This window comes from Sminthopsis crassicaudata, chromosome 3 (genome assembly GCF_048593235.1).
Source record: "Sminthopsis crassicaudata isolate SCR6 chromosome 3, ASM4859323v1, whole genome shotgun sequence".
Classification (NCBI taxonomy): Eukaryota; Metazoa; Chordata; class Mammalia; order Dasyuromorphia; family Dasyuridae; genus Sminthopsis; species Sminthopsis crassicaudata.
This window is the reverse complement of record NC_133619.1, coordinates 437,342,696-437,364,724: the sequence shown is the minus strand read 5'-3', so window position 1 is coordinate 437,364,724 and position 22,029 is coordinate 437,342,696. Positions and strand designations below refer to the sequence as shown.

Sequence of the window (22,029 nt, the reverse complement as noted above, 5' to 3'; positions counted from 1 at the left end):
ATAACATTTGTTATTAAATATTTATGAGGCTTTTTATGTTTTAAGATTTTTTTTCAATGGAGGAAGGTTTGTTCAATCTCCAGTTTCTACAAAGTAGATTAGATACCTCTTCTAGATAATTCTGTAAATATTTTTAGGGAAGATGCTAGATGTGAGCTACACCTGAATTTTATTTAATTGATTTTTTTCTCCAGAGCTCTGCAGGGAACAAAATTAGAAAGAGAGTGGAGAAAAAAAAAATTAATTACCCCTCTTTTGGGTCAGACTCCTTCCCACGCCTTCAGGTCCAAACCTGTTTTTTGCAAGCCTAAAGCCTGGGCTCCTCATGAAAGATCCACCATTCCACATGGCCATTAGTGAGACAGATAGAAAGAAGATATATCTATATGTATCTATACACCCATATACATTACAAGCTAAAAATACAACTTCCTCTTTTTGACTTTTAAAATCCCTTCACAAGCTGGTTCAAATTTATATTTCTGGACAAATCAATTATTCCCTAATGTACTCTATATCCGAGCAAAGATAATCCACATGCTATCCCTCATAGGGGAGAATCTACCTCACCACTTCTGGTTTTGGTTAGGCTGCCCTCAAACCTGGTATCTTCTTTATCCTATAATTCTTCATTCCCTTCAAGCTTCAGCTCAAGCACCACCTCCTACGTGAAGCCTTTCCTGATTCCAAAAATGTCAGTGATTTTCCTTCCTTCCTCCTTCTCTCTCCCAGTTATTTTATGCTTCCTATCTATTTTATATTGACTTATCTGTGAATATGCTTTCCTTTCTCCCTCACCCAAGCACAAAGACTATACGCTCCTTAAGGACAGAGAAAGTACTTCTTCATTTGTCTTTGCATCCTCAGCACCAGGCATGTGACAGATGCTTAATATCTGCTTATTGAATTGAAGGTTGAATCACAATCTGTTTCAATTGAAATGTTAAGTTCTCTAAAAAAAAAAAAATCCTTTAGAGCTTCACTTACTCTTATATGGAGGTAAATAGACAAAACAGGTGACTCATGATCACAACTATAGGAAGCAGAACATTTTGAAAAAATAATGCAGCAGAAACTTATTTGCCATCTATTTCAGATAGAGGAAAAAGACAGCTTATAGAGAATGAAATGAAACCATGGTAACCCACACCACCGAAACCTTCTGCAGCAGTTATCAGCTCAAAAGAACACAGAGTACCATTACATTTCTCCGCCCACCACTAGCACAATTTTGCCCCATTTCCTTTTGATTCTTCCTCTAAAATGTGAAAATAAAAAGCTTTCAACCACATTTTACTTACAACAAGACAGAACCCACCAGTGAAATGTGAAGCTTCACTTACTATAATCTCGTCCAGGAATTTTTTTAACCCTCATATCTTTTGTTTATTTATTACTTTTTAACTTTTTCAAAGTCTTATTTTATTTTTAAACAATGTTATAAAATTAGCATTTCTACAACATAACATAATAAAAAAGATGACTGCATATGAAATTGGAAACCTTTTTTTGAACTAGGAACTCTGTTAGGATTTGACCTTAGAAGTCATCAACCAAATGCCCCTGAGAAATTAAGAATTGCTGGTGGTTGTCTACTTTTAATTTGACCTAAATAGATTATATCTCTTATCCTTTTGCTATATAAGACTTTGACATATTAGTAACAAGTCTAAAAACTTTAATTCAATAAATTTAATAAATATTTATTACAAACCCATTATGTGCTAGAATCAAAGTTTAAATAGAAATCTCTGTCCTTAAGGTGCTTATAGGAAAGGAAGGGGAAGGATGGCTAGATCTGAAAGCATTTCCTTAATATAAAATATGTTGGGAAAGGGGAAGAGAATGGAAGGTCCAAGTCCCTCATCACAGCCCTTCACTCTCTGCCACAATTCTGAAACACAGCTTGGTTTAGGATTCTATGTGTTCTCCTCTCGTGGAAGGGAAATGCTTTGAGAATGAATCCTTAAATGTAAAACATGAAAGTGTAAACTACAAGTGATGTGATAGGAGACCATCGGTTTTCTGATGTAACATGAGAGAAAAGATTAAAGGCAGAGTACCCAAGTAAGTAAATAAAAAGCAAAAACTAAGTAACAGGAGGTAATTTCATGAGGGAGAGTTTGCTCATAAGAGTAGAAAGGAGGGAAACAAGAACAGCTTCAGGTAGAGTGTGGCAGCTGAGATTTGCTCAGAGTAGAGCACTAGGCCTAAGTCAGGAAGACTCACTTTCCTGAGTTCAAATCTAGCCTCAGGCACTTCTAGCTATGTGACCCTGAACAAGTCACTTAATCCTGTTGCCTCAATTTTCTCATCTGTAAAAAGAGCTAGAGAAGGAAATGGCAAATCACTCCAATATCTGCCAAGAAAACACCAAATGGGATCTAAGAGCTAGCTATGACTGAAAATGACTTAATAACAGCAAGTAAATCATATCCTATCTTATAGGAAAGAGGGAGCCAGGGCAAATTTTTAATTAATTAATTTTCAATATTCATTAAAAAAAATTTTTGACTTCCAAATTCTCTCCATCTCTTCAATCTCTCTCCCTCCCATTAAGAAAACAGGGGGAAGATTCAAAAATTACTCTAAGGCTATGAACCTGTACGTCAAAACTGCTCTGGAGATTTAAAGGGTTCAGTTCAATTTAGCAACTGGGGCTGGTGGGGGGGAGGAGATTGGGGGGTTGGGAAGGCGAGGATTTGCTATGTGTGCACAGCTCTGTATCAGGTTCTAGAAAATATGAAGAGATTTGTAAGACTTGTCCTTGTCCTCATCAAGCCTGCCAAACTTAGACCTTACTCAGCAAAATTTCAGTTAATAAAGTTCCAGAATCTAAAGATGTAATAAATTGAGTCATAAATTCACTCTACAGAAGAGCATTCTTCACAATAATCTGTTGTTCAGTCATTTTCAGTCAAGTCTGACTCTTTGTGATTCCATGTAGGATTTTTGGGGGATGGGGTGGGGGTTGACAAAGATACTGGCATATGAGATTTGCTATTTCCTTCTCCAGCTCATTTTACAAAAGAGGAAACTGAGGTAAAGAGAGTGAAATGATTTGCCCATGATCACATTGAACTCAGGTCTCCCTGATTCCAGACTCACATTTTTTCTCTATTATTACAAAATATCACTTTCTAGATGCTCAACCTCATTATTTATTCTGTTTTATTTATACTTGCAGCTAAATTTGGCAGGCAGGTGACTCAATAGATAGAATGTTGGATCTGGAGTCAGGAAGGCCTGGTTCAAATCTGACCTAAGCCCTTTATTAGCCTGTGATCTTGGGCAATATTTTAACCTCTATTTGAATTAATTTCCTTAAGTATAAAAATAATAGCCCTTAACTCCCAGAATTGTGAGAATAAAAGTAAGGTGATATTTGTAAGGTGTGCTAAAATTAGTACAGTGATTGGCTCATAGGAGGCACTATAGAAATACAACTATTATTGTTATAAATTTCCACAACTGTCTTATTTTGACTATGATCTAGTACTGTCATACTTAACAAACACTGTTTCAGTATGCAAACATCCCTTAATAAAAACAACACCTGTCAGCTAAATAAAATGTTGGTGAGAAGAGAATGCTTAACATACAATGTGCTGATCTGTGTCAAATATTAACCATATCATCCCTAGAAGTCCTGTTCTGAACTTTCATCATGACCACAGCAGAAACTCTCACTTCTCAAAAGCAGTACCAGAGAGACAAATACTACAGGTCCTACCAAACTGGAAAGACTTTGAATCCTAGACCAGTCTTAGCCTGGTTCTTTCTGAGTTCAGAAAATTTCATGGTGATAATAATGAATTTTGGGGCACATTAGCTGTCTTAAGACCACACACGAAGTAGTGGAAATGAAACTGTGAATAAAGTAGATAGCCATACTAATGAAATGGACAGATCCTTAAAACTATATGTCTTTATATAACTATTAGTAATTTTACTATCATTAGATAATTCTTTCTTTTGGATTACATTTTGCTAGCTATATCTGAAAACTCAGTGTATCGATCAATAAGACATCTGATGGCAGCACAACATTTGGACAAAAAGAGGCTATATTAGCAATTAGAAAAGAATTTGCCATCATGCATATGGATATTAATACACTCTGAAAGTATGTTCAGACACTAAGGAACTTTACTTAACATTATGAAACACTAATGAGTCTTATATGGTATGTTAAAATAAGCTCAACTCAATTCCAGCTTCCTTGAAAAGGGCATTAAATTTCAGAGATGATGATTCACCAATAGGATAGCACAAAATTTTAGTTATAAAAACTATGCTATATCCTAAGCTTACTGATTGCTAGTATGGTCAGTACTTCTGGGGACCACTTGCCTCTAGTCTCGGCCTACACTATAAACCTTGTTAAGATAAATCATAGTGAGGATGAAACATTTTGTCCCATCTACTTCTCCTGTAAAAAGAGTCACTGGGATATCTTTTTTTGGTCTCTACCTTCTGCTTTGAATTTCTCCCAATATGTGCACATTAGTGAACAGAAGGAATGGAATTTTGAACAGACAAAATTAGTATTAAATGAAAACTGTACTGAGGAATAAAAGACTAAAAAAATGAAGAACTATTCAATTTCTATAGAATAGAGCAAAATAGCCCAAAAACCTGTAAGCTTCTTGCAGGCAGGAATATTTATTTCATTTTTGTCTTTGGATGTCCAAGACAAAACATAATATCTGGCATATGGTAGACACTGAATAAAAGACTTGTTGGAGTGAACTGAAAAATGTAACCATTTCTTATTCTAATTTAGAGACAAATCTAGTTATAAGTTGGGGAGAAAGTAAGGTTACCTTTACTAGGCTTTTCTGAACAATCTTTAGAAGGCTTGTATATGTTTTGGCACGTGAAACAAAGAAGAGAAAGATAAAAGAAAGAAGGGGACAATTGTTATATCTTCCCTCCACATGTTTTTCAGATAATTGTTTAGATTTACACTAATACTAAGGGTATTTCTACCACTGCAAAACTGTAGAAAGGGTTTGGGAAAAAAAAATACCCTAGATTTGAATCATGGCTCTGTCAATTACTATCCATGTGACCTCAGAGAAGTCATATTTATATCTCTTGTCCTACGTTTTCTTATCTTTTAAATAAAGAAATTCATATTGTTGACCACTTAGGGCTTTTTCAACCCTAAAGTCAATGGTTAAAATTTATCAAGGGTAAAAAAAATCTAATCAATTTATTTAAAAGAAAGAACATATAGTCTAAATTATCTTTGTAATTTGGCCTCTCCATTACCCTAAAAAAAATCTTATTATCTTTAATCTATGTGATAGTGCAATTAATGCAAGTTATAACGGACTAGTTCACCATGAAATTATCAGGATAAGTTCCAGGCTCTGTGGGTGTGCGACATTCTCTGAAATGTGTCAAACCTGCCTGGAATATCTGTAGACAGGATTTGGGTATCATCAAGTCTAAAGCACAGATGTCACTTTGTTCTTCCCTCAGTTTCAAGAAACTAAAATGAGTCAGATTCAGCGGAAATGTCTCAGGAACTGGCAAAATCTGGGTTCTATTCTCCTTCAATTAATAGCTATATTTCAGCAGGGAGAGAAATGATGCCTATAAAGTTGATCTCAGATCAATGATAATTTTAGATAAAAAATAACTCATATTCAGGTTCCCACAACCAAATGAGGGGAAAAAAAGACTATGCCATTATTTGAATAATTTGGCAAAATGAATTATACAAGGGATTCAAGAGGAAAAATTTTGAGATTTTGCCAAAATGATGGATAAATTCTTTAATTCTATATTTTGATATAGAAACCACTTGTTGAAGTGGTTCACAAATACTGAAGATGTCTAAAAGTAAAGGCTCTTTGGGCATGTAGGCCAGACAAAGCCATAAGCTGTAGCCATGGAGTTTTTTTGGAAATTTATTTGACATTTAATCTTTGAGAACATCAAAATCTTTTTTAAAGGATAGGAGGAAAAGTTTGTAAAATTAAGCTTATGATCAATTATCATGAAAGGGAGAAAAATACCAGATACAAAACAAATTTTACAATTCTCCAGTTCCTGACCTTAAGCAAATCTTTCCTTTGAATCCATTCCAAATTCTTTATTTACATAGCCTATAACTAAATACACAACTCAAGCAAGGCTTTACCCAAGTCTGTTAAAAAATTTAGAAAATTACAACATGGGTTGATACATGTTACTTTCTGTAATTATTTAAATCATCTAAAAATAATTGTTTCCATCATTGGAAACATAAGTATATTTATTTGCACTGCATATGTATAAATTATATATATGTACATATATAAAATATGTGTGTAAGTATATATCCATAAATACACCAGTTTTCAGCCACAGTGATCCTTTTTAAAGTATAATTTTAACAAGATAGTAATTGATTTTTCCCCTGAGGCAATTGGGGTTAAGTGACTTGCCCAGGGTCACACAATTAGGCTTGTGTTAAGTGTCTGAGATCAAATTTGAACTCAGGTCCTCCTGACTTCAGGGCTGGTGCTCCATCCACTGCACCATCTACCTGCTGAAATGTTATTCTTTTTTTATCTTTATTATTTCTCATTAACTTCCCCACCCCTACAAAAGCCTTCCCAAGGTAACGAATAGGTACAAGCTAAATAAATCAACACATTAGTCAGATAGGAAAATCAATGTAGCATTTTATTCGTATAGTCCATGATTCCTCTGCCAAGAGACAGGAGGTATGCTTCATTATCTGTCCTATGAAGTCATGATTTTACCCAAGGACATTATAAAAAAAAATCTCTGACTTAATAAAAGGAATATCATCAGTTACCCTTTGCAACTTTTAGAACCACAATATCTGGTATATATGAACATAATAATTATTTTTCTCCTATAACTGTCTTATTTTTTCTTTCTTCACCAGTAATTTCTGTTCTTTTTATACTAAAAGGCGCACTTTAAAGTACCTTTTATCATCATTACCAATGTTACACTGCATCTTTCCTCAAAATTATTTTAATAAACATTTACTAAGCATCTACAATGTGCAGAGTACAGTACAGTATGGTAGTAGGGATACTAGGAGAAATGAAATCGTGTCTGCCCTGGGAGAAATGATATCCCCAAAGAAAAATAGTCCAAAGTAAGGTGCTGAAAGAACAAAGGGCAAATTAAAATATTTTAATAATATTGAAGAAGTCGTGCACACACTTACCAAGGAGTAAAGAGAAAATGTTTGGCATGGAATCAGAGAAGGCAGGATTCAGATCCTGTCTGGATACTGACTTCATGACTTTGAGTAAATTATGTAATACCTTTAAGCCTCAGTTTTCTCATCTGCAAAATGGGGGCATTAGATTTAATGACCTCCAATCCACTGGATTTTATGTCCCTTCCACCTTTAAATCAATGATCCTGTTTCTTTTATATAATTAATCTGAGTAATCTTTTTTATTAGAACAATTTACCACCCCTTGTCATCTTGCCTTCCCCCATGCAATGAAAAAAAAAAAAAAAAACAGTATAAATTTTAACAAACAGGACAGGAATAGAGGCAGAGACTAAAGACAGAATGATAAAAATGTCTCTGTAGCATTTGGTGCACTTACTTAGTTGAAACAAAATCTTATGAAGCATGTCTGGTATTTCCTACAACAAAACCCTTGAACAATTTCAAAGGCAGACCTGCTATATGTTGAATATATACTTTAAGGATTGTGATTTTGGCAATGTGGGTACTTTCCTTACTGACATAAATTACAACTCCTTTGAAACTTAGCAGATAGTCTTAAAAGGTTGCTATTTTTACAAATGCATCACTCTGAGACCAACCTGATAATGAATCTCTTCTAACTTAACTAACGCTGCTAACCAGATGATAAACAATCGTTCCATCAACAGAAATTATATTCAAATCCTTTCGGTTTGATGCACTTGAACCTGGTGCCTTCAAAAATTCACGATCATGTCTAGATCATGATGAAGCACTATAATAAGACTTTAGTGGAAGATTATCCTGAATGAATTCTACCTTTATGATAGGTAGGACTACATCAAGTCTTCACTTACAGTTAAAAGTAATCCATTTGCTTCTGTCATTGGAGCAGAGTGGAGGTGAGATTAAAATTCTCATGAGTAGAGACTTTTGTATTTAGGACTATATGAATTTCTCAGATATAAATGAAAATTAACAATGAAAACAAATTATTTTGAATGAATTGTGGCTATAAAGCAGATTGGCTTGTGAATTCAGATCCAGCAGAATAATTATTACAATAACTGGCATTTATATAATTTACCAAGCATTTTATATATGCCAATTTGTTTGATTCTTACAACAACCCTATGAGAAACTATTATTATTTCCCTGCCTTTTTTTTTAAAGATGAAGAAACAGAGGCTGACTGAGATTATGACTTATCTAGAATCATCCAGCAAACAGGTTTCTAAGGCAGGATTGGACTTCAAGTCATCTTGGCTGAGTCTTGTATTTTTCCACTATTCCACGTATTTGCCTGGATGATAATCACCTAGAAATTTAACATTTGCTTCATAAATGAAAATTTTTCTGATAAGAACCTTTCTATTGAAATAGAGCTTGCCAGGGCCCCTTTCTCTTGCTGAATTCAACTTCTGAGAGAGGTAAAACTCACTGCCTCACTACTCAATAATGAGAAGTCTATTTTAAGATTTAAGTCATATAAAATGTTTAATGTCGCATATTTAATTTTTGGGTTTATTTGTTTGTTTTTTATGCAGTTGAGATTAAGGGATTTGCCTAGAGTCACACAACTTGGAAGAGTCTGAAGCCAGTTTTAACTCAGATTCTCCAATACTCATCCACTGTGCAACTTAGCTTTTTTTAGTTTTTAAAAAGTAGCTAGCATATTAAAAATTAAATTAGAGGCAATTGACTAATATTTCAGGGGATTTTTAATTTTAATATCTTTATGAAGATTTACTCAATCTTATACATTACAGACTCCTCCATTTCTTGTCAGATGTCTTTGTGATTGGCAAAAAAGTCATCTCCTGGCAGCCAACCTTGTTGTGATGAACTTCTCTCCATACTTACTTTAATTGACTCTTAGATGACAGATGCATAGTCCACCTCCAAGCCCATACCTCAAATCTTTCCAGTTTTGTAGGACTTTCTAAATTTTGTGCTTCACTGTTATAGCCTTTATGGTCTTAGTATAGATAAGTCCTCACCACAGTAAGGAGATACTTGAAGCATTTAGAGTTTCTGAGCTTTGGAAAGAAACATACCATGTTCTAGAACTCTGTTTCTTAAGTCTGCCTATCTCTCCATAGAACATTCCAACTATTTCAATTCAGCACATTTATCAAGCATATTTATCAACTCCATTACATTTATTAAGCAACTGCTATTATTAAACAACACCCATTGGAACTGGCCCACAACAAAGAATAAATAGAACCAGGAAGAGTTTATAACTATTATGCCATTGTCTTAATTAACCTGGCACTCATAAAAATGAAGATGGCAAAAAACTAATTTCAAGTTTTTCTTCATCTAAAGTGAAGAATCTTAGTTTTACTTAATAATCACATCTGGTCAGGACCTAAGAGGCAATAGTTAACATTTATGCAATGATAATAGCTAGCATAGCACTTTAAGTTTTGCAAAGCACATATTATTCATTTTATCTTTACAATAACCCTGGAAGGTAGGTACTATTATGATCCCCATTTTATAGTTGAGGAAACTGAGGCAGACATTTAAGCAATTTGCCCAGGGTCATACAAGTAGTAATTATCTAAGACAGAGTTTAAGCTCAGTTCTTCTTGACACCCTTTTAAGCACTATAGCCATGGGTCACCTCTAATTCACCTAATATAGCCTCTTTATGTTATCATCAACAACAACAACAACAAAAATCCCAGAAAAATAAAAATAGCATAGCTCATAGTTACGCAGCAGTGTCAGAATTTGAATTCGGGTTTCTTGATTCTAAGTAGAGTAAACTTTTTACTCTATCGCAGAAATAAAGGATTATCTACAGACTTCCTGCTTTCCTGATAGATGAATATTTATGGTTTCCTTAAAGAACAGTATATATTTTCTTATTACTACCTATTTTCAGTCTTTAGTTGTGCATTGAATGATGACATTGACTATCCTTGGTTGCTATAAACTAGATAGATCACTTAACAAAAATGGAATATGTATTAAATAAAAGCAAAACAAAAGCAGAAGCAAAATAATTTTGAAGAAGCTTATCTATTCAAAAATTTGGAAGGCATCAGATAAGAATAATAAGTAACACATTATTAAAACTTTTACTTCATGCTCTTTAACAGACTATCTCACTTTTATGAAAACCTTAAGGTAAGAAAAATGCTTTATGGAATTTAAGAAAGGAATTAGCTATAAGATATTTTCCCTATCTCTTCTCCTGCCTCATTCCAGTTCTTTTCCTTCATTGGATTTTTACAGTGGTTTTGAATAACAAAGGAGTTTTTGTGTGTTACCTCAATCCTATAAATTAAAAACATATCCATTCATCTAGGCATTCCTCCACTCTTTCTCCAACCTACACTGTGATTAACTAGGCCAAAGTGAATAGATAGAGCCATAAGGTTAAGGTCTGGATGATCTAAGAAGGTGCAATCAAGTGCAGGGAGTGGGAGACTGTATAGATGACTCTACTGTTCACATCCTTGACTCTAAGGTAAATTTGATTGGGGAGCCAGTGAAATCTTCGGGACAAAACTGGCCTCAAGAATGGGTCTCATTTGAAAGGGGAAGATTCCCACCTCACAAAAACATCTCCACTAGTCTTGGCTATTATCTTTCCATTACTTTTGTTTGGAAAGCTTCCTAGTCTTGAAGATTTTCTCATTAAAATACAATAACCCTTATCATTAGGTATCATACCTTAAATCATAATCAGGAGATTTCTTAGTGAAGATTAGGAAGATAACTGAGAACAAGTCCTAAAGTTCATAGAACATAGGATGGACCCTGAGAAGGAGGAGGTAAAGAAAACACTAGAGAAGTGAAGAGGATGGAGTGGGAAAGTAATAAATGAACCATTCACTCTCAGCCTGTTGTGGGAATGTGCAAATACAAGGAGATATCCCTCTTCTGACTCTGGAGTAATAGACCAATAAGATTCTTGGCAACATGTGATATAACCTGGTGAGAACCTTTCCTTTGCCCACTCACCCTTTATCAAGGTAAACCCTTACACAACTGGCTTTTCAGCTTAGAAACTGCACTTTGCCACAATGAATGATTTGGCGGAGTGGGTATGGTCCCCAAAAATTGATTACTGCATTCCCAATTGGTGAATGAGTTTCTTTGTCCTAAGTGAAGCTGCTCCTCCAATAACCTACACCATGCATGAAATAAGCCATTAGTCCTTTTAGGTTTGGTCAGAGCTGTCAGAAAGGGGGTAAGCTGACAAGGTCACCTCCATGCAGCCCTGAGACACTAAAAATACTAGAATGATGACATCACAGACCCTTTATGTGTTAATGTGTTGGCCATTCAGTTCCAAAAATATACGAATTAGAAAGGGTCTTTATCTTTATAGATCAATAAACAAGCATTTTTAAGCACTTACTATATGCTAGGCCCTATACTAAGTGCCTGGGACATAAATGACAAGAACTAAAGATCCTGCCCAAGATCACACAATGAGTCAGTGAAATTTGTTGACTTCCAATGTAATGCACTTCTATCACAACTGAATTAAAATTAGAACTCTAAGTAATTAGTATAACCAAATAGTTCCTTTACATTATGTTAAAGCAAAAAATAAAAACTGATGTGAACTCTGGGATTTAAGCTCTATTCCCTAAATTTGGATTTAACAGAGTAGGGCATACAGCATTAAATTAACAATGTATACTTGAACTCAGTACATCCTTTAGAATAAAATTTTATTTTATGGGGTTTGTTGATTCAAACAAACAGGGGACATTGGAGCTAACTAATGGAGTAGGAATTTAGTGAGGTGGAAAAGGAAGCAATCATCTTAGAAGGATTCTAATAGGGCCTGTGTTATTTCTCTGATCCTTGGTTCATGAGACATTGCTACTTTCAATTCTTCCTCAGCAAAAAGTATTCAAGGCACTGAGTGATCATATTAATTATTTTTTTTCTGATTGAAGGCATGAGGGCCAATGGGAATAATTATTCTGTGCCTGACCTCTTCAGTCTAAGAGAGTCGGCCAAAGCATAATAAGTAATTGTTAGGTAACAGCTCCCAAGAATGTTGCCCAAATCAAAAAGGCAACCTGTATGTAGTCCTGGATTGGCATTAACTCACCATGTTATAAAATTTTTTTTTTAGCAAATGGTCATCTCATTCAAAAAAATAGATGTGAACAGACATGGGAGAAACAAGAAGATAAAAAGGAAGCAAACATCTGCAATCAAAATTTACTTTAGAAATTTTTGATTTTGAACCACTAAGTTTAGTTCTATTCATAAGAAAAATTTTAAGTTTCCAGAAGCTATTAAAATGGTAATTATAGAAAGGAAAACAAGAGCCTATTCATTTATATGCTGGATGCTTTTACAATGTAAAATCCTCAATTAATGTGGTTACAAATGAAAAAAACTTATAATTACAGGTCCATGACCAACCTTAATGCCAAAGTATAGGTTCCTAGCTGGCGCTGGCTCTCACGAATGAGATAACTCCCCTCGGCCACACTCAGGAGCTGGTCTGCTGCCTCCCTGGAGATCATGCCATGAAACCTGGAGAACAAAGTCAAACTGAGCAGCCATAAAGAAATTTGGAAATTGTGTGTTTCCCCACCTTCTTGTTGTTTTAAAAACAAAACAGAAACAAACACAAAAAGGCTGCCTACCCTTAAATTGCTAAGCTCCAAAAAATACTTCTCTGCTCTCTATAGGGAACTATGGCATTGACCATGCTCATTTTATTCTCTCTTTGAATCCTGGTCAGATGAATTATGTGTGGTCAGAACAGCACCAGAGTGGTCCTCCATTTCATTTCATAATCACTGAATTAAAGTGTATATCCATTTAAGGGAAGATACACTCATTCTCTGTCTAAGACACATATTTCACTCTCTATATTCTGTATAGCCTACTAACACCCCATAGAGATACAGAAACATAAGCAACTTCCTTCCTTCACACTAATGGCTATGATCCAATTCCAAAGCAGGGGCTAGCCTGGCTGCTTGCCAGAACCCTGACAGTTGCCTTTAATGGACATGATTATTCAATAATCTGCATCATTTGGTTGATCTCCTAGCCAAATGCTGTAACATTTGCCTTCATTCTCTCTCCTGGAATCAACTTTGATCAATGTAGAAAAAGGAAATAAAGAAACATAAATAACACACCCTTATATACACAATAAGTACATATATAGTCTTATAAAAAAGAAAAAAATGAAAAAGAAAAAGATTTAGTTCTAAGACTTCCTTTAACCTACAGAAAATAATAATATGAATTCTTTGAACACGAGGACCATTCTTTTGTCTTTCTTTGCATTCCCACACTTAGCATAAGCCTAAGCACGTGGTAAATGCTTAATGCTTATTGATTGATTGTCAAATGCTTTGCATGATCTTACTAACTTTTAAAGATAACCTGAATTTCTTCTTTTTACAGTCAAACTCCCAGAAAGAGTCACCAACACTTAGTCTCTTCTTCCCCACTTTCTACTCATTTCTCAACTCTTTACAATATGGCTTCTGATCTGCAACAAAAATGGTGTGCCATGAGATTATCAATGATCTCAAGTGCTATTTTAATGGGACTTTTTGGAATTATCATCCTTCCTAAAATCAATATAACTAAATGCTATACTGTGAACCTCCCTTGCTGGATTCTCTCTCTCTTTCTTTGATTTCTATAATACTATTTTCTCTTGGTTCTGATGCCCCCTGTCCAACTTTTCTTTTCAGTGATGTTTACTGGATCATAATTCATTTCCTGTTTACTAAGTGTGAATGCCATCCAACTCTCAGCTTACTTTTCTTTCTATATTCTCAATGACCTTTTCTTTAAATTCCAATCTTTCATCCACAATGGTCTTTTGGGCCCTTTATGAACAATGACATCTCAAATTCAACCAATCCAAAATGCAACTCATTTTCTTTCCCCTTAAACTCACCCATCTTCCAAACTTCCCTGTTTCCACTGAGGGCCACCAACACTGCCACTTCTGTCATCTAGGTTCACAACCTTGGAATCATCCTTAACTCTTTCTAGTCCCTAAATGTGTACATCCTTCCCTGCCCCTGCAACATCCAATTGAGTACAAAGTTTTCTTCATTGCACCTCCTTTCAGTAAAGTGAAATTAAACTACTTTCTGATCTTCAACTCAGGGAATTGGATTCACTTTCCTCAGATTAAGTATGACAGCAGAATAATGTGATGCAAACTATAGAGATCAGAGGAATTGAGATGAATAACTGACTACTCTGACCCTTTATACTTCTGAGTTATTTAAATATATTCATTTCTCAACTTAAACCAAATTGATAACTTGGCTACTGGTCCAAAACTCAATACAGTTATCTCTAAAAGCAATAAGATAAAATATGTTCTGCTTGTAGAACAACACATTAGTTTTGCATTTTAACATATTTAACTGCATGTTATACATATTTTAGATTACTCAATAGAGAAATAAGAAAGTAAATAACAAGTAATCATCAATAGAGTAATAAGAAGCATGTTCCAATGAAAAGATGGAGATCATACTATGACGCTGGAGAACAAAGTCAAACCAAGCAGCAATAAAGAAAGCAGATAGAGTCTAATGAAAATGGACTTAACTTTTTTTTTTTTTTTTTTAATGTTAAAGTCCACTTTGTATCTGCTGCCCTGCCTTGGTTTCAACTCCACGGAATACGAAGGCCATCACCAGGAACCACCCTCCATGTCCTGTTCTCCCTTAGATAATGTTTTTTTCTGTCTTCTTTAGAGTATTGTCTCTTCCTTTAAATTATAAGCTCACTGAGGGTAAAAGCTGTTTTTATTAATTGTATCCCTAGTGCTTAGCAGAGTGCCAGGCACCCTGTAGGCTTTTAAGAAGTTTTTACTGAATTTACTGGATTGGGGGGGAAAAAAATCCTACTTATCTCTTTAGGCTACTTTTTTCATGTGTATTACTTTTTTAACCCTAAATTGACATCACCAATAAAATATAATATAACAATATGTACTTACTCTCTTCCATAATATTTGGGTCTGTTTTCTACCTATTAAAAAAAAGAGAAAGTTTTCATTCTTTTAAGATCATAAAAAGCATAGTAAATATATGTTAGATTTATGAAAATTTTCATTTACATACAATACATCCTGCATATGAAAAAGATAAATATGAAACTACAATATTTTATCCAAAGAGTAAAAATTAACAAGTCACTATGCATGAAATGCTCATTTGTGGCACACTAATGACATTCTTTCTGGTTTTATTCTTTTTTTCATTTTTTCACTTACCATTCTTATGACTTCAGATATTTGCTTTGTCCACTATTCAATTCAGTCAATAACAATTCAACTAACATTTATAAAGTACTTATATATGCAAAGCATTCTGCGTGGAAGTTAAGAGAGCAGCATAGTAGGAAAGCAGGTTTCTGTTTGGCTGGGATAAAGAGAAAAAAGGAAATACTGTGCAAGAGAAGACTTGAGAAGGAAAATAGACGCAACTCAGGGAGGAAAGGGTTTGACTACTAAACTATTTATTGATAGGCAACGGGAAATCAATTCAGACTTCATATAGTAAAGAGGCATGATCAAACTGGCTCATTCGGAAAATATGTTGGCAATAATATGTGAAAAATTTTGACAGAGAAGGAGTCAGAGACGATGCAAAAGTGAAATGGAAGAAATGAATAAGAGATATTTGGGGATTTAATTTTTTATTCTTTTAAAATGTGTCCAAGTATACTTTTTATTTGTATATTTGTCTTTTTTGTGTGTTTTCCAAGTTTAAGCTTTGGTTTTCTTTTTCTTTTTTTGGCACTTAATATTTTTTTCCAATTACATGTAAAGATAGTTGCTTGAGATCCATTTTTTTTTTTTGCTTTCTCTATTCCCTCCCCCCACCTCAAAACAGCAAGCAATCAAATAAAGGCTATACTTATACAATCATCTTAAACATATTTCCATATTAGTCATGTTATGAAAGAAAAATCAGAACAAAGAAGGAAAACTACAAAAAACAAAAAACAAATTTTTTTAAAAGTGAAAATAGTTTGCTTCAATCTGCATTCAGACTCCATAGTTTTTCCTCCGGTTGTGGAGGGTATTTTCTATCACAAGTCTTTTGGAATTATAGGACAGATATTTTGGAGACAAAACTGCAAATGACTATACATGGAAGATGATAGAGAAAGAGTCAAGACTGACTCTGAGGTTTTGAGCCTAGGTGACTAAAAAAAAAAAAAAAGACTAGCACCAAGTGAAGTGAGTAGAAACAAGAGAATATTGTACACAGCAATAACAAGATGATATGATAATCAATTGTGATAAACTTGGCTCTTTTCAACAATGAAGTTATTTAGGCCAATTCCAATAGACTTGTGATGGAGCCATCTGCATCTGGGACCAAATGTGGATCACAAAATAGTATTTTCACCCTTTTTTGTTGCTATTGTTGTTTGCTTACTTATTTTTTTTCTTCCTCATTTTTTCCCTTTTGGTCTGATTTTTCACTACAGCCCCCAAAATGTGATATGTGAGCTAAAGACAGGACTATGGAAACAGTCCTGCAGAGAAGCCCTGATCTCCTATGCAGGGGGAGATGGGGAGGTAGGAAGGAGTCCCTCTGACTTCAAGTGTTCCTACAGAGGAGTTTTGGCCTTCTGTGATGAGGAAGGATTGCCCTTCTTACTTCAAATATTCCTCAACTACAAACCAGTTATAGAAGAGTATTTTTTTTAATTGTAAGTAGAGTTCTTAGGTCCCATGACAATGACAAATCTCTGGAGTATCATGATTAGTTTGTCCCCTCATAGTTTATCTTCAGTAAAAAAAAAAAAAAAAAAAAAAAAATCCCCAAAAGAGCCTTAAGTGTTTATGCTAGATAGGTTAATTCATAAAGTAATTAAGTACTTCTTATAACTATAACTATATATATATATATATGTATGTATTTCTTATATGCATATGAGTGTATATATGTATATATTTCTTATAACTAAATTTGGGGCCTTCTCTTGGTTTCTATAGGGAAAAGACCCACATGCCCTGGATTTTTCGTGGGGCACATCCTGATACTGTCCAAGAAGACCCACAATGTCTGGTTATCTAACCAGTTCATCTATCTTCTGTTGCCTGTTGAGGTTGCAGTCAGGCTATTTATAGTCTTCCCAAGGTAAATCTCACCTGATGTAGCCCTATTCCATTATCTCCCTTCTCTTAACACTGGCTGTAAATAAATAAGATAGTATTCTCAACACCCACATATGTGTGGCTATTTTTAGATGTAGGAAACTTTGGAAGTGGGGCAAGGCTGCATCAAGAAGTCACATAGCATTGATGACATTTACCTAAGCTTTGGGAGATAAAGCAAACAACAAACATATAAATAAGCAGATAAATAAATAAATAGATCAGTATATAGATAAATAAATGAAAGCAAGTTCACATCTTAAATTTGAAGAAGCCCTGAAAATTCATTCAGGGATGAATACTTTTTTTTTACTTCCTCACAATTGTGGGCCTCAGAGAGTGTTGTGATATTATCTATCTGATAACATTCTCATCTCAATGAGGACAACCTATCAGAATTCAAGCTTCTTGAGTGCAAGTATTATTTTTCCCTTTCTTTGTTTCCCCATTATCTACTCCAGTAGAGCTATCCCCATTTGGTAGATAGTTGGTGCTTAACAATTTTTTTTAACTTTTCTCTTTTTTTGACAACATAGATAATGTGAAAATATATTTTGCATTACTTTAATGTATAATGGATTTCATGGTGTTTGCCTTATCAATGGATGAGGAAAAAGCTAGATGGAGGGAAAGAATTTGGAACTTTGAGACTTAAAAATCAATATTAAAAAACCCAAATTTCTGTTAGCTGACTGATTCATAGAAGAATCAAAGAAACAATCCACTTTCCTCTTCAAACAGTAGACTTTCATAAACTTAACAATATGGATTTCTAAATTTTGTAGGGAGCAATTAAATTTCATTTCTCTACAGCACTGAGTTTATCAAGGATGAGAAATAAGTACTGATCCTGAAGGTCCTAATTAGGGAGAATGTCTGGAGAGAAAGTTAACAGTAAAGTCTTTGAAAGAAGCCAGGAAAGAGATATCACAGTCTTTTAACTTTTAAAGATCTACCTACATATCTTGATCTACCACTATTTTGTGGTTTCCTCAAAAAACTTCTTCCGAAGGGTTTAAAAATATACTACATTTTTCATTTGAAACTAAACTCATTTTCCAAAGCCAACTATTTTTGATCCTACTGAAACCATGATCTCCTATGAGGGTAGAAACAATGATTTCAATGTAAGCCCTGTAGAGAAAGGCAACACTTAACAATAAAATAACACCCTGCCCCAATTTCATCTTCTCTGCATGTTATAATGGGAATGTCAAGCAAAATTAAATCGCTCCCTCATCTAGATGATATTTAAATGTTCTGTTGATGATGCCTAAGATGTCATGAATTAAATTATCATTTGGGACAGTTTTTCCATAAGCATAGGCAATGGAAGTTAGTGTTACTGATAAATAATCAGCTTAAAAGGTTGTTCAGCTATATTCAAGTGATCCTTAATGCTCCTAAATCATTTACTTATCTTTTATAATTATATGTGCAAATACACTGTAATACAAATTTAATGGGCCATGCAATGGACGAAATAAAATCAGGCACATTCTTGAAATGTTTGTGTGTGTGTCTGTGAGTGTGTGTGTGTCTGTGTGTGTGTGTGTGTGTGTGTCTGTGTGTGTGTATGTGAGTGAGAGAGAGAGAGAGAAAGAGAGAGAGAGAGAACAAGGGAAACAGTTCATACTATTATCAAATACTCTATTTAAAATATAGTGGTCTAATGTAATCAGATGATTTTTGATAAAACTGTTTTTAAATAATTAAATAAGGATTGTACAGTTAATAATTATCTTGGTAGGGATACAATCCCAGGTCTCCTGAAATTCAACATTTTGCCATGCTTTGGTCTTTTTTTTCTGTTTTTTGTTTGTATATTCTATTTTTTAAAAATTTGTTTGATATTTAGTATTTGAAGTGGCAAAGAACAATAATTTGGTATAATGTGTCATTTGTGAAAGAAGAAATCCACATACATGATTTCATCTCTGGAGAGAACTAGGGTGGGGAGTAAGGAGGTATCATCCTCCATATACACTGGGAATTCATACGGGAATTACAATCTTAGAGGGTCGCCTGCCCTAAAAGTTGGAGACAGTGCCGGGCTTGGAATCAGGAAAATCTGGGTTCAAATCTGGACTCAGACACTTGCTAGTTGTGTGACCCTGGACAAGTCACTTAACCCTGTCTCCCCCCCTTCACCAACAAGTGAGAGAAGGGAATGGCAAAACCACTTTAGTATTTTTGACAAGAAAACCCCAAAAAGTGTCATGGAGAGTTGGACATGACTAAAAACAACTAAACATCAAATAACACTTTAAAGTTTGCAAAGTATTTACATGTATGGACTTAGTTGATTTATTGAGAGTCTTAAAAGCTAGTATGGAGGAGATACAGTAATTGAAAGCTTGCCGAGTTCAAAGCTTACAAATCATGCATAATTATATGGAATGTAATTGTTCCTATTCAGAGGATCAGGGTTCTGTTGACATCATTAGGATATCCTGGAAGCTTAATAACCTTGAACATCATATCCCATTTTGCTATAAGGTCTTCAGTATTTCAGTATTCACTTTCACATGTTAAATATTTTTAATCAACATAATAATAAGATAGTAGCTTCTCAAAAGAGGAAAAACCAATGGATTAAGAGTGGAGACATTTGATCTGTCTTTCCCCCCTGTTTGGAATGGACTCACTTCTCACTGCCAACTGTTAGAACCCTGTGTTTCCTTTGAAACTCAGCTTAAGCATTCATTACCTTGTAGTTAAAGTCCTGATCTGCCCCCACCCTAACCTCTAGCATTCTCCCTGCCAAAATTATCACGTATTTATTTTTTAGATATTGATATATAAATATTTATGCTCACTTACCTAATGGAATGTAAACTCCCTGAGGGCAGGAATTATTTCTTTTTTGTCTCTTTTTTGTCATTTCCTGATGTCTAGCACAGTGCCTGTTATACAGTAGGTGCTTAATAAACACTTGATTGATTGAATGAACATGAGTTTGAATCTCATCTCTGCCATTTAATAACAAAGACTCTGAACAAAGTAATTTACAATCTCTTGGGCCTGTTTGCTCATCTGTAACATAACAGGATTGGACAAGACTATCTCTAAAAACCCTGACAGATCTAAATATATCATCCACAAAAAAGGCTCTAGCAATCTCCATGTACCCTATTCTATCAGAGAAACAAAGGTAACTTGTTTTATTTTAAATTGTTTCTCTAGTCACTAGTTTGAAAGTCAGTAAGTAAAAACAATAAAATATATCATAAATATTGATTTTCCCCCTCCTATGAATGTTGTAGAATCAGCTTTCTTGCTATTTTATTTAGCAAGGGAACACTGTTTTATGGCTACAGTCCAAAAGAATCAAGCGGAGAAAAAATGTTGATTCTTCATTTCTACCTAATGGTAGAAATGTCATTTTAAAAAGCTGAGTTTGGAAAATTATCAAACTTCTGAATACAACACATTCCCTTCTCTCTTGCTTCCAGTATAACTAACCTAATCACAAGTGAAAGGACAATTAACAATCTCACCTTATATTTTTGTTGTAACGAATGGTAAAGTCAGTTAGTTGGCTTTTTGTGTTGAGCTAGATCTAAAAAACTCTATTTGACATTTCTAGGATGACTTTTAAGAAGTCTGAAAATAGGAAGAAATTTGGCCAAAGTCATAGGATCATAGATTTAACTATAAGATATCTTAGAGGCCATATAGTTTTAAGTCCTCTTTTTACAGATGAGGAGATTGAGACCCCAAACGTTTAAGAACTTGCCCAGTGTCAAAGGGAATAAATGTCACAATGGGAATTTTAACCCAATCAAATAGTATTTGTTAAACCTCTAGTATATACCAGTCACTCTCTTGAGTAGTAGAGATACAAGTACAAGGAACAAAACAATGTTTGCCACTGTAGCTCTCATCCTCTCTTGGCCAGATTTTTTAAATTTAAAAACTTATCATTGTTATTACTTTTTTATAGCCTCAAGTACTAGTCTAAGATGGATATATACAACGATAAATTTTTATAATGACAAAATTCACTGACTGTCCCTCTGATATCTCTCGATTTCTCTATCTCTGTCCCTGTACACATTGATCTATATCCATATTTATAGTGATACCAGTATCCATATCCATATCTATATCTATCTATAAAGCTCTGTGCATGTCTCAAAAGTCTTAGGGCAGTTTTAAGCTATAACAATTTGAAACTCCACTAAGACTTTTGGAACATCTTCTATGTATAAATATGTTTTACATGCATATGTGTGTATGTGTGTGTGTGAATAATCCCACTTCTGCCATTTATCACCTGTAAGACTGTAAACAAGCCATTTAATGACACCCAGATTTTTCCTTGTCTGGAAAATGAGGGAACTGCATGAGATGATCTCTAAGGTTCTTTTAGTTCTAACTCTATCATCCACAACTTGGTCATTGTAATCTTTGCTAGTGAAATAAAAATAAATTGTTTAATATCAAATAAGATACATGTTAAGTACTTATTTCAGCACCTGGCACATAGTACTCATATATTTGTTCCCTTTCCTTATGCCTTCCCCAAATATAAATGTAATTCTCTAGCCACCAAAAAATGTGACAGCTCTCAGGTTCAAATAATATAACATCATAAATACTGATTTCTCTTCTCCCATGAAAATTGTAGAAACAGTAAATATATATAATATGTTTAGGTACTCACATATATATG

General features: G+C 34.3%; 1 protein-coding gene across 3 annotated transcripts in view; it reads right to left on the bottom strand.

Annotated features, from left to right (window-relative positions):
• Positions 1–22,029, bottom strand: part of CHN1 (chimerin 1) — a 258,773-nt gene that overhangs the window by 156,883 nt on the left and 79,861 nt on the right. For all 3 annotated transcript variants that reach the window (XM_074303053.1, XM_074303055.1, XM_074303052.1), the window contains 2 exons: positions 15,177–15,208; positions 12,608–12,721 (listed from right to left, as the gene is read on the bottom strand). In XM_074303053.1, the coding sequence (XP_074159154.1) occupies positions 12,608–12,721; positions 15,177–15,208 (146 nt within the window). The remainder of the gene's footprint in view (positions 1–12,607; positions 12,722–15,176; positions 15,209–22,029) is intronic.